The following is a 14,828-nucleotide window of genomic DNA, read 5'->3' as shown; positions in this document are numbered from 1 at the left end:
ACAAAACTCCGTGCTCTTGGTGCAATCTTGGGCAAGCTACCCTTGCATGTGCTTTAGCCTCCTCCTTTAGAAAATGCAGATGATGCTAATGCCTGCCTTATGGAGGTTTGGTGCAAAATAATGAGCTATGGTGAAGCATTTGGAACAGTACAAGGCACATCCTAAGCACTCAGAATCTTAGCTATTGTTTCTTAAGGCATTGTCTACTCATATTCTTTTCTTGTATTTTCCTGACTAGTAAACCTTAAATGCCCATTCTTTTGTCTTCTCTTTTAGGGGGAGGTTCACTTAATTTACAGTAGCATCTCTCTTTAAAGATATTGGTCAATTTCAATTCATTTAGCTTTAAACATGAAAAAAAATTAGTAAGATAATCTTGCCAAAAAATATCAGTAAGATTTATTAAGAAAAATATCTAGTAGGATAATTTCACCAAAAATCTTTTCTTACTCATGTTTCCAATAAGGCTCACTATAACATTTTATAGTTAATAAAGACCTAATTTTAGGAGTCTGGAATGTTCATTGACACTATTGCTAGTTATTGTTCTGATTATCGTGTTTCCTGAAGTACCAACTAGCTGAATATTGGGGGAGGGGCGGGTATGTGTGTTTTCCTGTCAGAACCTATAGGGTTGAATGAGAGTTTAAAGGAAGCTGTCGGGAGGACATGACATTCAGCTACCAGCTATATACCGATCTTTTATTTTTATTATAAAAAAACTTATAAAGATCAGCTGTTATCAAAGCCAGTTCCATAGAAATACATAAGCCTTAACTAATGTACTATTCTTATATAGACCTGTCAATATCAGGTCTTGGCCCTGGGATTTTCTTTTCTTTTTTTTTTTTTTTCTTTTCTTTTCTTTTCTTTTTTTTTTGTGGTACTAAGGGTTGGATCTAGGAAGCTTTATCACTGAGCTACATCTCCAACCCTTTCTGCTTTTTGTTTTGAGACAGGGTCATGCTAAGTTGCTCAAGCTGTCTTAGAACTTGTAATCCTCCTACCTCAGCCTCCCCAGTTGCTGGAAGATCACAGGCATGTGCCACTGTGCGAGGCAAAACTGGAATTTTCTTAACATGAATCTTCCTAATGTGTTCATTTGAATATTACTTGTTTTGGTCTAGATGATTTATTTCACAGTTTTCATGTGAGGGCTTTGCCTCATACTTCAGATAATTAAGAGGCTGATCAAGAGACTTTTTGGACTTGATTTCATGAGTGTCTGTAGTAAGAAAATGAACAGAAAAACATTTTCCATCCTTCCAGGGCATGGAGCATGTTCATTCTTCAGGCTCTCCTCACCGTGCCTGTATCACACACCACAAGAACACTGTGCTTGTTGGCGCGCCAGCTCTTACCCTCAGAGCTGACAACAGGGGTGCGTCCATTTCCCATTTCAATTTCCAACTTCGAAAGGAGATGCATTCACTGAGTCATCTGGTTTGCTCTCTGCCTGCTGAGTGTGAATATGACTGATACTGAGCGAGCTTTGGGAACGGAAAAGTTGTGAGTCAGGGCGTTTGCTGGTTTCTGAGACAGAACGCCAGAATGAGCTATAAATATGTTATCTGCTTGTTCTGTTTCAATGCTGTTTAGGAACTAGCACGATGTGCTCCCCAGGACGGTGGTTGTTACTTTGCTGTAAGTGGGTTGGCTCTGGGTGTGCAAAGGGCTTTATTTCTCAGTGCTTTTATTTTCCTTTTTATGTAAAAGATCAGAAAATAAAACTGGCAACATAGTATTTCAGTTTCTACAGCCCACAATCATGACAGTTTATGAAAGTAATCAGATTTGCTTTTCAATTTACTTCTGGATTATTTAAAACTAGGAATAAAATGTAAATAAGTGAATTAAAGGGTTGCACCAAGCAATGCACAGAGCTGTTACCCTCCTGAAGTGAACAATAATATTTTCTGAGGGCAACATCCTCTCCCCAGCTCTGCACACTGTAGAATTTGATAAATGCCTGTTGCCTGGACAAGGCAGTTCCTTAACAATCTGCTGTTTACTCAAGGTTCTATCAGTATTGGGTTTCATGCCAGAAAGTACTGTTTACTTAATTTAAAAATATTCTGGGCAACTGGAAAACAATCGAGAGGGCCAGATGTCTAGGTGCACATGTACACCACCATCATCCAAATATCTTCCAGAATACCTCCATAGTCTATCCTTTACCAAGCTTTGAAGACTTCTCCTTGACTCTTTTCTTAGTTACTAAATCCAATGAATAGGGATTAGTGGGGGCCTTTGATTATATCACAGTAGATGTTTAAACAAGATAGGAAAGTGGTACTGCTTAAAGGGAACAGCTTCACTATGTTAGTTACACACTGAAAATTCACCAACCTCTTACCTATTGAGAATCAGCAACAAAAATTTCCTTCTAGTAATTTCAGGAGGATGGATTTTTTGGGACAAGCTGTTACCAAGTTTCTTTGCCTTTCTTAAATTTAGATAGCTCCTGAGGCTGAGGTGGGAGGATTACAAGTTCAAGGCTAGCCTCAGCAACTTAGTGAGGCCTTAAGCAACTTAGCAAGACTCTGTCTCAAAATGGAAAAAAAATAAAATAAAAATAAGAAGGGTTGGGGATGTAGCTCAGTGTTAAAGCACCCCAGGGTTGTTCAATCTTCAGTAACAAAAGAAAATAAAAAATTTAGATAGCCCCTAAAGGTTTTTGCTATTTCGATTTATTCCTTCCTACGCTTTCTTTTTTCCTTCCTTCTTTGTTTTTCTGTGTATCAATACTCCTGGAGGTGGTGATGACTAACCATTGGCTGTGCACTGGGAATTTCGGAATGAGTGTACTTGTGTTTTAGATATTAGTGTGGATTCCTATGACACTTGAAGTTAATTAACAAATAATTATTCAGCAGTTCTGTCTAAATTAACTTACTATTCTTGCTTATTTTTCTTTTTTGGTAGGAGTGGCTGATGGGATGTGACTTAGTTTCAGTGGTAAGTTTAAAATTTTAAGGAAGTGATATGGGGCAAATTAAAAAATCGTCCTGCCTGTGGGGTTTTCTGGGACTCAGGGTGGATGTCTAAAGAATAAATGCAGGAGGTTTTCACAAGAGTGTGTCTTCTGTGTTGTGGTTCCCAAGCACCAAGGCTAGTTTGTAATGAAATGTTCCCTAATCCTCAGCAAAATGAGAAAAATAAGTTAGATGTTAGTAGTTTTTGTAACAGTCAAACATTTGTTTAGAAACTGGAGAAATACCATTCCTAATCTTTTTGTTAGAAATATCCCTTTTAAATAATAGCAAGAATAGGTGGTTCTTTTCTTCTAATGCCTTCGCTTTGTGAAATTAAAAAATCCAAGTTCATCCTAGCCCCATTAAAAAAATATTTTCTCTGATCTAGTAAATACTGAAATTAGGGAGTATAGAGCCCTGCTACAGCCTGGGTTTACTTCAGTAGAAAAAATGGTGTTGGTGAATAAGAAACAACCTCGATTTTGATATTTTTCAGCCCATGCCTTTCCTGCCTGAAGAACTCCAGCTAGTAAACGTGGCTATGAGTTAGTCAGCCTCTCTGTATATCCTGTGACTACAGCTTCCTTCTCATTTTAAGTATACTTTTCTGCTTCCTCCTACAAACAGTCCTGAAGGAAAATGACCATTTGCTTACTTCATAGTCTGAAGTTAAACGTGGCTGCTCACTAACTATCACCCACGTTTAAGAAGCATTTGTTCAATGTACACAACTGTGCAGCCATTTCCCTGGAGAGTGGCCGGTTTTTCCAGTTTAATGGAACATTCAATGGTGTAAAGCTTTGAATATATTTTGAAAAATAACAGAGACATTACATCTTGTCCTATCATTTTCCAAGCATTTAAAAGACTCCTTTTTCAAAAAATAAACAAAACTGCATTTATTTTCAAAAGAATGCTTCAAGCTTACAAAGCCTTGGGCTGGGGATTATGGCTCCCCGTTGCCTAAAAAGCACGAGGCCCTGAGTGTGATCCTTAGCACCGCAAAAACAAAACAACAACAACAAAAACAAAAAACCCACCCGAACATGACTAAAAGAAATACAAATTTTGTTTTAAAAAGCTTTTAAGGGGTGGGGTTGTGGCTCAGTGGCAGAGTGCTTGGGTTCAATCCTCAGTACCACATAAAAATAAATAAACAAAATAAAGACACTGTGTCTGCGTGTAACTAAAAAAGATTTTTAAAAAAGCTTTTAAAAATAAAGATAAAAAATCACTTTTAAAAAAATAGACATTTTTATTGAGGCCTTAAAAAATTTCTACTAAAGGGAAATTATTATTCAAGAATTTTGTAATTTTATAAAATTCAAGTCCCCCAAAATGTCATGAGGCATAGCTCACTTGGTAACGCTAACTAGGCAACTTTCTTTGTTTCAATAATACTCAAATTCCCATGAATAACATCTGACCAATTCACTGCATCCTTATCTTTAATTATTAACATAAAACTATAAAAGATACGAGGAGAATTTTATCCAATATGATGACAAGTTAAAAACAACACACAAACATGTCAGAGAAGATTCTATGCAGAATTCCCTAATACAGAAGCTTTATGATTTCATGTTATTTAAATTCATGCTCTATACAGAACATATAAGATAATAATGGAAATGAAGAGATCCATGTGATGGGAATCATGACAATAAGATATAGTAGTCAGGCAACAGCACGCTTTTCCTGGCTGTTATTATTAGATTTTTCTCTTCAGTCAAAGGGATATTTTTAACACACATACAAAAATTAGGAAAAATATTTCTAAAAAATAAGAAGTTAATTCTTTAGTCAAATCCATCAACAAGTGCCCAATCAATGATGAAGTAAAAAAAGAAAAAAGAATGAATTGACTGATATCTGTTGCAATTAAACTACATTATTCAGACACAGTCATCATTAGCTTGATTGCACCAGCAATATAGAAGTTCAAGAAAACACCGGATCAACTTTAAAACTGATTAACAAACACTTAAAGAAAAGTAAATTTGGCATGAAGTTTTTAAAACCTAAATTATTAATGTTAGATTTCTTCAATAATCTATCTATGAGAGAAAAGGCAACAGAGTTCCCCCAAAGAGTACAAAATTGTCAATGGTAATTATAGTTTCCAGGAGACGAGCATGAGACAGGGAAGAAATCTCAATTAGAGCAATGGCATTTCACCTCCATGCAAAATATTAGTGAATTAACAATCCCCACTCCGCAAGAGGAAGAAATGCAAAAACTATAAAATAATATTAATTAACAAATTACCCTCACAATGTTTCAAACATCATTCTAAGCACTGGACATCCATTACTCCTTGAAATCACATGAGCATAGGTTTGATGGTTGTGTCCATTTTATAGACAAGGCCTGTGAGTCACAGAGAAGATAAGCAACCTTCAGGAGGCCACACAGGTGGCAGGTGGTACAGCTGGAATCTGAGGCTGCAGTGTCTGCACTGCCACCCACTATCACGTTACACGCTTTCTCTCATTTGACCTCCACAGCATTGCCATGTCGGTAACATCCTCTACAACTTTCAGCATGTTTAGCACATTGTGGGCATCATGAAATTATTAAATAACAGTGATGTTGAGATTGCAAATGAGAGGGTTGAGACTCCAAAGCCCTAGGAAGTCGAGTGCCAAAATGACATTTCTCAGCTGGATTAAGGACAGACATGGTCCCTGTGGTTCTTAAAAGGCTTCTTTGGAGATAAATGATTCCTCTTATTCCGAGTGGGGAAAGTTTATTCTACTCACTACAGTGACTTCTGGTCCCTAACACAGTACATGACATATGTGAGGAAACCGTGCACGTTCTCACACTCAATAATCACTCTCACCTAATAACTCCACAATCATCACACTGGATAACCAACCCATTGTTTAGTATCTCTTTTCCCACAGACTATAAGCCAAGTTCACTTATGGAGGGGTTACTATGTGTTGGGCAGGTACTACTCCAGGTGCTCAGAATATGTCAGTGAATAAAGCGAAGAACCTTATCCCTTATTCATTTAGCTTTGCCCACCTAGCATCTAACAGAGTATCTTGGTTCTCAATTAACATTTACTAAATGAATAAATGAATCACTAGGAGCAGCAGGCAGAAGCAAAGGCAGGCAGTGGAGAGACCACAGGGAAAAGGATGTATTTGGGTTTAATCTATTAACTTGCAGATTTTTAGTTAAAATATTAACATTCATGTGATTCACAGGATGACTATTTTTATATTTAACTCATTTTTAAAAGCAGAAGATCTATCAAATGCACTTCAATTCCGAAAGCGAACTATGATCTGAGTTCTGAAAGAGAACAAGTGTTTCAGGATGCAGTACCTGCTTCTTTGTCAGACTATTTTTCAAATTATGTTCCCCAGAGCCTAGCCTGTATTCACTGTTTTCCAAAAGGTGACTTTCCAAGGCAAGTCTTCTCCCGGTAATTAGAGGTGTTTATCTTAAAGCTCATTTGGTTTCAGCAGTAAGGTTACAGGCTGTCATCCACACTGTTATTGACTCCCTCAATTAGAGGCAATGGCATTTCACCTCCATGCAAAATATTAGTGAATTAACAATCCCCACTCTGCATTCATTTGGGAAATCTGCTCTGCTTGTGATGACGAATGTGACAAGCAGGGAGTAATCAGAAACACTCTGGTAATACCTTCAAGCCTTGCAAACATCAATTAAAACTCTGACTTTTCAGAATGTAGTTGGGGTTTGATCTACAGGGTAAATTTATTTTTTTCATGATACAATGTAGAAGTCAGCACTGGTAATTGGTGAGAAAACAGACACATACACAACCACCCCCAACCCAAAATAGCCACAGAAATGTTTACTTTTCCTAAATCTTTCCTATTACTCAATTTTTATCATTACTCTGTTTTAAACCAAAAAATGAACTCTGGCATTATGAATAATTTTCAGATCAAATTTACAACTCTCTGACATGACAACTTTGGCTCAAAGAGCAAAATGTAATGAATATTTTGAGACTGCAAAAAGATCATTATTCAAATGTCATGACTGTCTCTTTCAGGTCTAAGGGCATCCTAGTCTAATGAAGAAAGTTCTAACCCAGGAGTTGTAAGGTCACAGGGGCTCTGTGGGTGGGTGTCAGTTGATTTACTTAAATGTGGAAAATGTCTGTGTATTTTATTGGGATACACATGCATTGATTTCACTGAATTCTCTATGGAGGCTTGTGACCCCCTTGGACAAGGGTCTTTGTTCTGGTGGGAAGAGGTCAGGGCTGAGAGGAGGGTTCTGCTCTCATGGAACTGCTGTGGTTTTGTGGCTTCCTGCATACAGAACTTCCTTCAGATGACTTACAATCTTGTTTGTTTCCCTGTGATTTAATACTGGAAACTGATATTGCGGGAAATCATCAATTGAGCTAAGCCTTTTATTTCTAAAAACTGAATTAATTAATGATTCAGTGTCGTCTTTCCTTGGCACACGGAATACCATTAACTAGAAAACAAACTAAACATTTAGGAAAACATTGATTTCTGTATTATATCTGTTAATATTTGCTTTTGATAAATGAGCAGAAAAATTAATGACTCCCATTTTAATATATTATCCCTTTTTATGACAAGTCAAACCCTCAGAAAATTTTTTCCTCAAGTCAGAATCTCATTTCTTTAGGTAGCACAATACAATAAACAAAACCTGCAATCCAAATATACTCTAAAACTATGCCAACTGTTGTTTATAAATCTTACCATTTTGTGACATTTTCAAAGACAAAAGATTTAAGAAGTTGGGCAAGAATTGCTTAAAACAACCCCCAATAATCCTTTAAAAACACTCTTTTACTCAGGGACTATAGAATTCTAGACGAGGTTAGAATTTATCACCTTTCACAAACTGACTTTTTAAAAAATCATTATGTCTTAATAAGGCAAACAGGTAAAAATGATCGATTTTCTTGATTGGTTTTATACTTCACCAAAAACCACTTTTAAGAGCAAAGGGGATTTCTATATGAGAACATAGGATAATGAGAAATCTGACAGGTCATTCTTGTGTGGACACTAAGAGCAGAACTAACTTACTGTCATGATGAGCCCCTTCTCCTGGAAGTATTTAACCAACGGAGCTGCGTTCTGCTTGAAATTCATTAGTCTTCTTTGGGTAGCTTTGAGATTGTCGTCTGGACGCCCCTGTTGTTCTGCACGCTTCAGTAATCGTTCCTTGAGCCTCTGGTTGGCACAAGCCAGGAAAACCACCAGGTCAGGGGTGCAGATCTGGGGAGAGCATTGGACAAGCAGAGAGGCATTCAGTATCCCACCAACACGTGCATGGGCCTGGCATTCATTTCCCTTGGCCTTGTGGCTGCCATGTATTTGGCCCTCTAGTTTTTACCAGCATATCTCCTGGGCTGCCACTCTACACATACCAGGGGCAGCTATTCCCATCATAGTTCATGTAAATGGCATCCCCCACCCACATGGCTGTATGCAGTTGTCCTACAGAATTTAGAGAATACTTTTTAGTCTATGCTCATATAAATTTCCAGCTTGAATTAAGAATAGTATAGGACAAACTTTGTCAAAAGTATGTGCAATCTGATTTTAGAGGAGAAATGACTTTTGGGCCACAATGTTGTCTACAGCTACTATTTCTATTTCCTACCATTTTAAAATTATCTACTGTATGCCAGGCACAATGCCAAGCCATTTCTTTATAATACTATAAACTTTGCAGCAATTTATAAAATGAACATTATCTCCATTTTATAGATGAGCAAACTGAACCTCAGAGAAACTAAGAACCTGTCTGAGATCACATGGTCAATAAAGTAAAAGTTGGTATTTGAACTATGTCTGCTTGGTCCAAGGCCTCTCTGTTCCTTCTACTAACACAAAGCAGCAAATGGCCCAAAGCCCCCTCATGAATTTCTGAAAATACCAATTTTAACTAAATTAAACTAGTTTGCATTTGAAAGATAATATGACCAGATGAAGTAAATACAGTTTGTTATTGAGTATGAGACAAGGCAAAAAGCAGTCTTGCATAGTTGTTTGAAGCAATATTCTCCAATTTTTTTTCTAAAATTGTTATCTTTATTTATGACACATTTAATGTTATACCAAATTTAGCTGCTGCCAAATCAAAGAACTTCTTTTTTTAAAACTCAATATGTCTTTTACAAAAATTTTAAATGCATCTTCACAGTAATAAACTTTTTGAGCATATACCCCAATGAACATGTACTTATTAATTTATGAATTATACATGTAGATCTGATATGTGTCCATTACCATACTAACATAAGATCACATTATAAATACATTCAAAAACAAAATTTTAAAAGAATGAGATACACTCCTCTTGAGTGTATGAGATACACTCCTCTTGGGGGGACTGGGGATTGAACCCAGGGGTACTTAACCATTGAACCATACCTCCAGCTCTTTTTATTTTTTAATTTGGACAGGGTCTCCCTAAATTGTTGAGGGTCTTGTTAAGTTGCTGAGGCTGGCCTGAACCTGTGATCTTCCTGCCTCAACCTCCCAAGTCACTGGGATTGTAGGTGTGTGCCACTGTACCCAGTCAATCATCAGAATTTTTAACATTTTCTCACACACCACAATATTTTATTTTGTGCACTGTGGAGACCACTTGTCTCCAGAAGCTGGGAAATATGGATTCCAGGTTTTGACCCAAAATTCCTTAACAGCCAAATGATAGGCATATGGCTTAAACTTGATAAGCTTCTGTGTTCTTTCATTTGTCAATAGAAAGGTATGAAATCTACGTCCCTGAGTGATTATGAAGTCAAATAATTCACACAAAATAAACTCAACAAATTTCAGCCTTGTTTAGACGTTTTTGGTTTTCAGGAGTTTGAGTGGTCTTGGTTCTTCTTTAACTTATTTTTTTTTATTTTGTTGTTTTTTTCCTTCTGCTTACATTTTTTCCTCCTCAAATCCCCAAGAGGAGGTGTTTTCCAAGGCTTAGATCACATGTTTTTCCTTCCCAGGTTCTCATTGTCCAGTGTTTTGGTTTTAGCTACTATCTTCTGTTGATGGATTCCAAATCTACACTTTTAGTCCTGACTTTGAACAGTCTCTCAGCTCTGTATTTTCAAGTGTCCGTGACAGTGCTATTTGTACATTTTAATCTAACTTAAATCAAATTCCTGTCCTATTTGTTAGTGTATTTTTATTGTAGCAATACTCCTCTCCCAAATTTCTCAGCTAGAAGCCTCCAACATTTAGCATCACCTTTGAGTCTTTCTTATCAAAATTTCAGTCTATTTAACTATCACCACTGGTTATTGATTAAGGTTAGGATTGAAATACTCTGGGGCTGGGGATGTGGCTCAAGCGGTAGCGTGCTCCCTGGCATGCGTGCGGCCCAGGTTCGATCCTCAGCACCACATACAAACAAAGATGTTGTGTCTGCCAAGAACTAAAAAATAAATGTTAAAAAATTCTCTCTCTCTCTCTCTCTCTCTCTCTCTCTCTCTCTCTCTCTCTCTCTCTCTCTCTCCCACTCTCTCTTTAAAAAAAAAAAAAGAAAAAGAAATACCACTCGGACTTCCCTCCCCCATTCTCACAGCTGTGTAAGTACAGCCACAAGAAATCACTAGAAAGAGTGATTAAGAATATGAATTTTAGAATCAGATCATCCTGAATATTAATCTAGAATCTGCCATCTATTAGGTTTGTTCTGACCCAAACTGTTCAATTCCTCTGAATCCTGGTTTCTCAGCTATAAAATAAGTGGAAAACTTGTGACATGGTAGTTTTGTATTTCCCAATTATTAAAAGCATGTAAATCGGGCTGGGGATGTGGCTCAAGCGGTAGCGCGCTTGCCTGGCATATGTGCGGCCCGGGTTCGATCCTTAGCACCACATACAAAGATGTTGTGTCTGCCGAAAACTACAAAATAAATATTAAAAAAATCTCTCTCTCTCTCTCTCTCTCTCTCTCTCTCTCTCTCTCTCTCTCTCTCATCTCATCTCTCTCTCTTTAAAAAAAATAAAAAAATAAAATTATTTTAAAAAAGCATGTAAATCACTTTTGAGAAGCTTGAAAATTTTTGAAAATCACACATAATTTTTGTAGGATATATGATTAAGAGATTACATAAAGTTAAAACTTTTCTTATTGAATATTATATTATGAAATTCATATTTAATATGATTTTCAGTAATAATTAGCATTACCTAATAAAATAAAGAACACATTTTAAAATTTACTTTAACTAAATTCTAGAAGACAATCTCTGACAAATACAATGTAATATTGGTTTTAATTTGATAATATTGGTATAGTTAAATACAATAACAAACAAAAAAAAAACCCCAACACCCTGAACTACCAGTTCAGTACTGGATGCAGACAAAAATGTCTTGCATCTAAAAATTCTTGCCTTTTGCACTTAAAACAAACTTAATGGTTTATGTTAATACATTTTACATGATGAGGCCAGAGGTAGCCTTATATATGTAGTTGTCACTATACTTTATCTCTTACTATTGGGTTTTATAGTACTAGAGACAATTTGGAATCCATCAACAGAAGGCAGTAGCTGAAACCAAAACCCGAGACAATGAGAACCTGGGGATTGAACCCAGGGTGCTTTACCACTGAGTCATACCACAGCTCTTTTTAGTTTTTAATTTAAGACAGGGACTTCCTAAATTGCTGAGGGTCCTGCACACTTGCCTAGCATGTGTGAGGCACTGGGTTCAATTCTCAGCACTGCATATAAATAAATAAAATAAGGTCTATCAATAACTAAAAAAAATTGAGTGGCATATGTAAGATTTTTTTTTCTAGATGAATTAAACTCTGACAAAAATGATCTGGAAGGGAATATGCAAATTATTTAATTTCTTAATTGTGGATAATTTGCTGTCTTTCCTTGATATAAATAAAAAATAGGGTGTGAAGTCCTGGGTTCAATATCCAGCACAGCAAAAAAACAAAAAATCATAAACAAACCACCTGTGAATTAAAAAAAAAATTAAACATAAAGCTGGTTACTATAGCAACTAGGGATAAGGAGCTGATTACCCTGCAGAGTGACCCCAGACATAAGCATGCTCATCTGATTCCTAGTAGCTCCCATACCCCACATACATCCACTCATTATCACCTCATGCTCTTCAGCAGTGCTTCATTGTTACTGGAAAATATTAAATGCTTGTTTTTTCCCAAACTTAAAAAAAAAAAAAAAGCACACACCATTCTATTTCAAACCCTAGAAAATGTTCATGAAATCCACTTGTGACATGTTGGGAAGTCATAAGGTCCCCACATAACAAAGCTGACTAAATGAATGAGAATAAAGACATACATAAGAGCAATAACAGAGCTATCTCTTTTGTCTACATGACAGTAAATTTCTGAATTGCTGATGTGTTTCTCCCATTGAATCAGGTAAGTCAGTTGTTACACAGACAATTCAATCTTCTTCTACCCACTTTTTAAGCCCTTATTGGAACCACTGTTCTGTTAAAAAGAATCAGTGATTCCCTGTATTCACTGCGTCATGCTGCAAAGTGAGCTCATTCTGATTCTCCCTGTTTTGACTGTCAATGCTTTCGACTGCTCTGTTCTTGATGAAGATATGTTGAGAGGGCCTAGGCTCAGTAATTCAGATCAGCTACACTGTCAGAAACCAGGAAGCACAATATTAAAGAAGAAGCAAGATCAGAGTGGAAATAAAAACAGGAATCACAGAAACTAAAATATGGGGAAAACTTGGAGGTTATCTAACCCTAATTAATGCAAAACCTGTAATCATCTCCATGATCTCCTGACTAATGATTTTAAAACGTGAACATTTAAACTCCAATGTTCTGCCTTGAGCATTTCTTGTAATGGGTACTTAGTTATCAGACCCTTTCATCACTCCTTGAGTGTAACTGGGAAGTTTCTAACATGGGCCTGAAATTTGCTTCTCTGTTCTGCCTACAGGAAAAATGTAAAATAAATTACTACTACTTTACCCATTAAACTTTTATTGAACACATACTATCATCATAAAAGCTAGACTAGATCATTATAAAAGGGAGGGAAAAAAGATGGAGAGCTAGATTCACTAGCATTTAACAAGGAGATAATTTCTAAGCAGAGCTTTCAGTAGACCATAGGCCAAGGGACAAAAACTGGACCATATGGCCCACCATAGAGGAAGGGCTTTAGAAAGTACCACCCTGTACCCAGGAAAGGCTTTGGTTAGCCCAGTGAAAGGCTATATATACCCTCTGAGGGTATGTGAATCAACCTTCACAGGGCTAAAGCCTGTTTAGAACCAACTCAAGTCCACGTTACATTATGGTGATCAATCCCATAGTATTGGCACATGCCCCTTCATTTGCTGATCCCTGCTCTAAATAAGTATTAAAATGTTGTATTAAAAAAATATAACAGCTGGGCGTGGTGGCGCATGCCTGTAATCCCAGAGGCTCGGGAGGCTGAGGTAGGAAGATTGAGAGTTCAAAGCCAGCCTCAGCAAAAGCGAGGTGCTAAGAAACTCTAAATAAATACAAAATAGGGCTGGAGATGTGGCTCCGTGGTTGTGTGTCCCTGAGTTTAATCCCTGGTACCCTCCCCACCAGAAAAAAATATAGTGAGCAATCTAAAATTTAAAAATGAAAATTATTTAATTAAAAGAAAATAAGAAAAAGAAAAACAAAATGGGTGGACAAATAGAAAATAACATGTAAAATAATAGATTTAAAACCAAATACATAAGATATTACATTAAATTTGAAAAGACTGAATGCTGTTATTAGAAAACAGAAGTAGATTGAATTAAAAAACCAAAAATCAAAACAAAAACCTGTTTGCTGTTCATAAGATGGTGTCTTAACCTGGGCTCTTCTTGAAAGCAAAACCCAAGGGCAGGGCGTGTGGTTCAGTGGTAGGGAGCCTGCTTAGCATGCATAGGATCCAAGGTTCATCTCCAGTACCAGAAAGAAAGGAAGGAAGGAAAGAAGGAAGAAAGGAAGAGAAAGAGGGAGGAAGTGAGCAGAGGAGGGAAAAAAAGCAAAACCAGGACAGGAGATTGCCTGCTTGTGGTTGGCTAGGTCAGGGTCCAGCAAGAGTTCAAAGAAGAGCCGGTCAAAGTCAATGCAAGTATCAAATAAGTCACTGCTGCAGGACACTGGGTCTCTGTGCTGCTAGATCTTCTGAGGGACAAAGATGAGGAGATTTTATTCATCAGATCCCATCCCCTCTTGGTCAAGATTTGCCTTCTTGCACACCACCTCCTCCTACTCTCACACTGAGTATGTATGACTGTATGTGTCTCAGGGCAGAGGCCAAAGAGATACAGGGAGTTGCAGCACATCAACTGGCACAAAACTAACTTCTCTCTCTCTCTCTCTCTCTCTCTCTCTCTCTCTCTCTCTCTCACACACACACACACACACACACACACATCATAAATAAATGCACAGAAATTAAAAAATAAAATTGAGGGAATACATAGAGGACATCAGAACAGCTTGATATAGCAGTACACTTTAAATATAAAAATGCAGCAAAGCTAAAATAAGGTAGGGAAAAAGTACACCATGAGAACACTCACCAGTGGAAAGCTGGTAAAACTACACAAACCTTAGACCAAGTAGAGGACCTCAGAGAGAGAAGTATTACTATAGCTAAAGGATGCCATTTCATTATAATAGAAGGTTCAATTTCCAAGAAAAAAATAAAACACTCTTAAAATGCATGACCTAATAATCTAAACCCAAAGGATATAAAGCCAAACTTGGACAGAACTAGCAGAGACTCTCAAACCCATAATCATAATGGGAGATTTTAATATATCTTTCCAACTAACTGATGGAACAAACAGAAAAAAAAAGTAAGGATACA

At 37.0% G+C, this 14,828-nt stretch overlaps 2 protein-coding genes across 8 annotated transcripts in view; both read right to left on the bottom strand.

Annotated features, from left to right (window-relative positions):
• Miga1 (mitoguardin 1) overlaps nt 1-14,828 on the bottom strand; it is a 574,792-nt gene that overhangs the window by 431,214 nt on the left and 128,750 nt on the right. The window lies entirely within an intron of this gene.
• Nucleotides 1-14,828, bottom strand: part of Ak5 (adenylate kinase 5) — a 235,993-nt gene that overhangs the window by 172,999 nt on the left and 48,166 nt on the right. For all 7 annotated transcript variants that reach the window (XM_078026542.1, XM_040288885.2, XM_078026541.1 and 4 more), the window contains exon 6: nt 8,039-8,230. In XM_078026542.1, coding sequence (XP_077882668.1) covers nt 8,039-8,230 — 192 coding nt within the window. The remainder of the gene's footprint in view (nt 1-8,038; nt 8,231-14,828) is intronic.

This window comes from Ictidomys tridecemlineatus, chromosome 11 (assembly GCF_052094955.1).
Source record: "Ictidomys tridecemlineatus isolate mIctTri1 chromosome 11, mIctTri1.hap1, whole genome shotgun sequence".
In the NCBI taxonomy this organism is placed as follows: domain Eukaryota; kingdom Metazoa; phylum Chordata; class Mammalia; order Rodentia; family Sciuridae; genus Ictidomys; species Ictidomys tridecemlineatus.
Note: the sequence above shows the minus strand (reverse complement) of the source record. Positions and strands in the feature narration are given on the sequence as shown.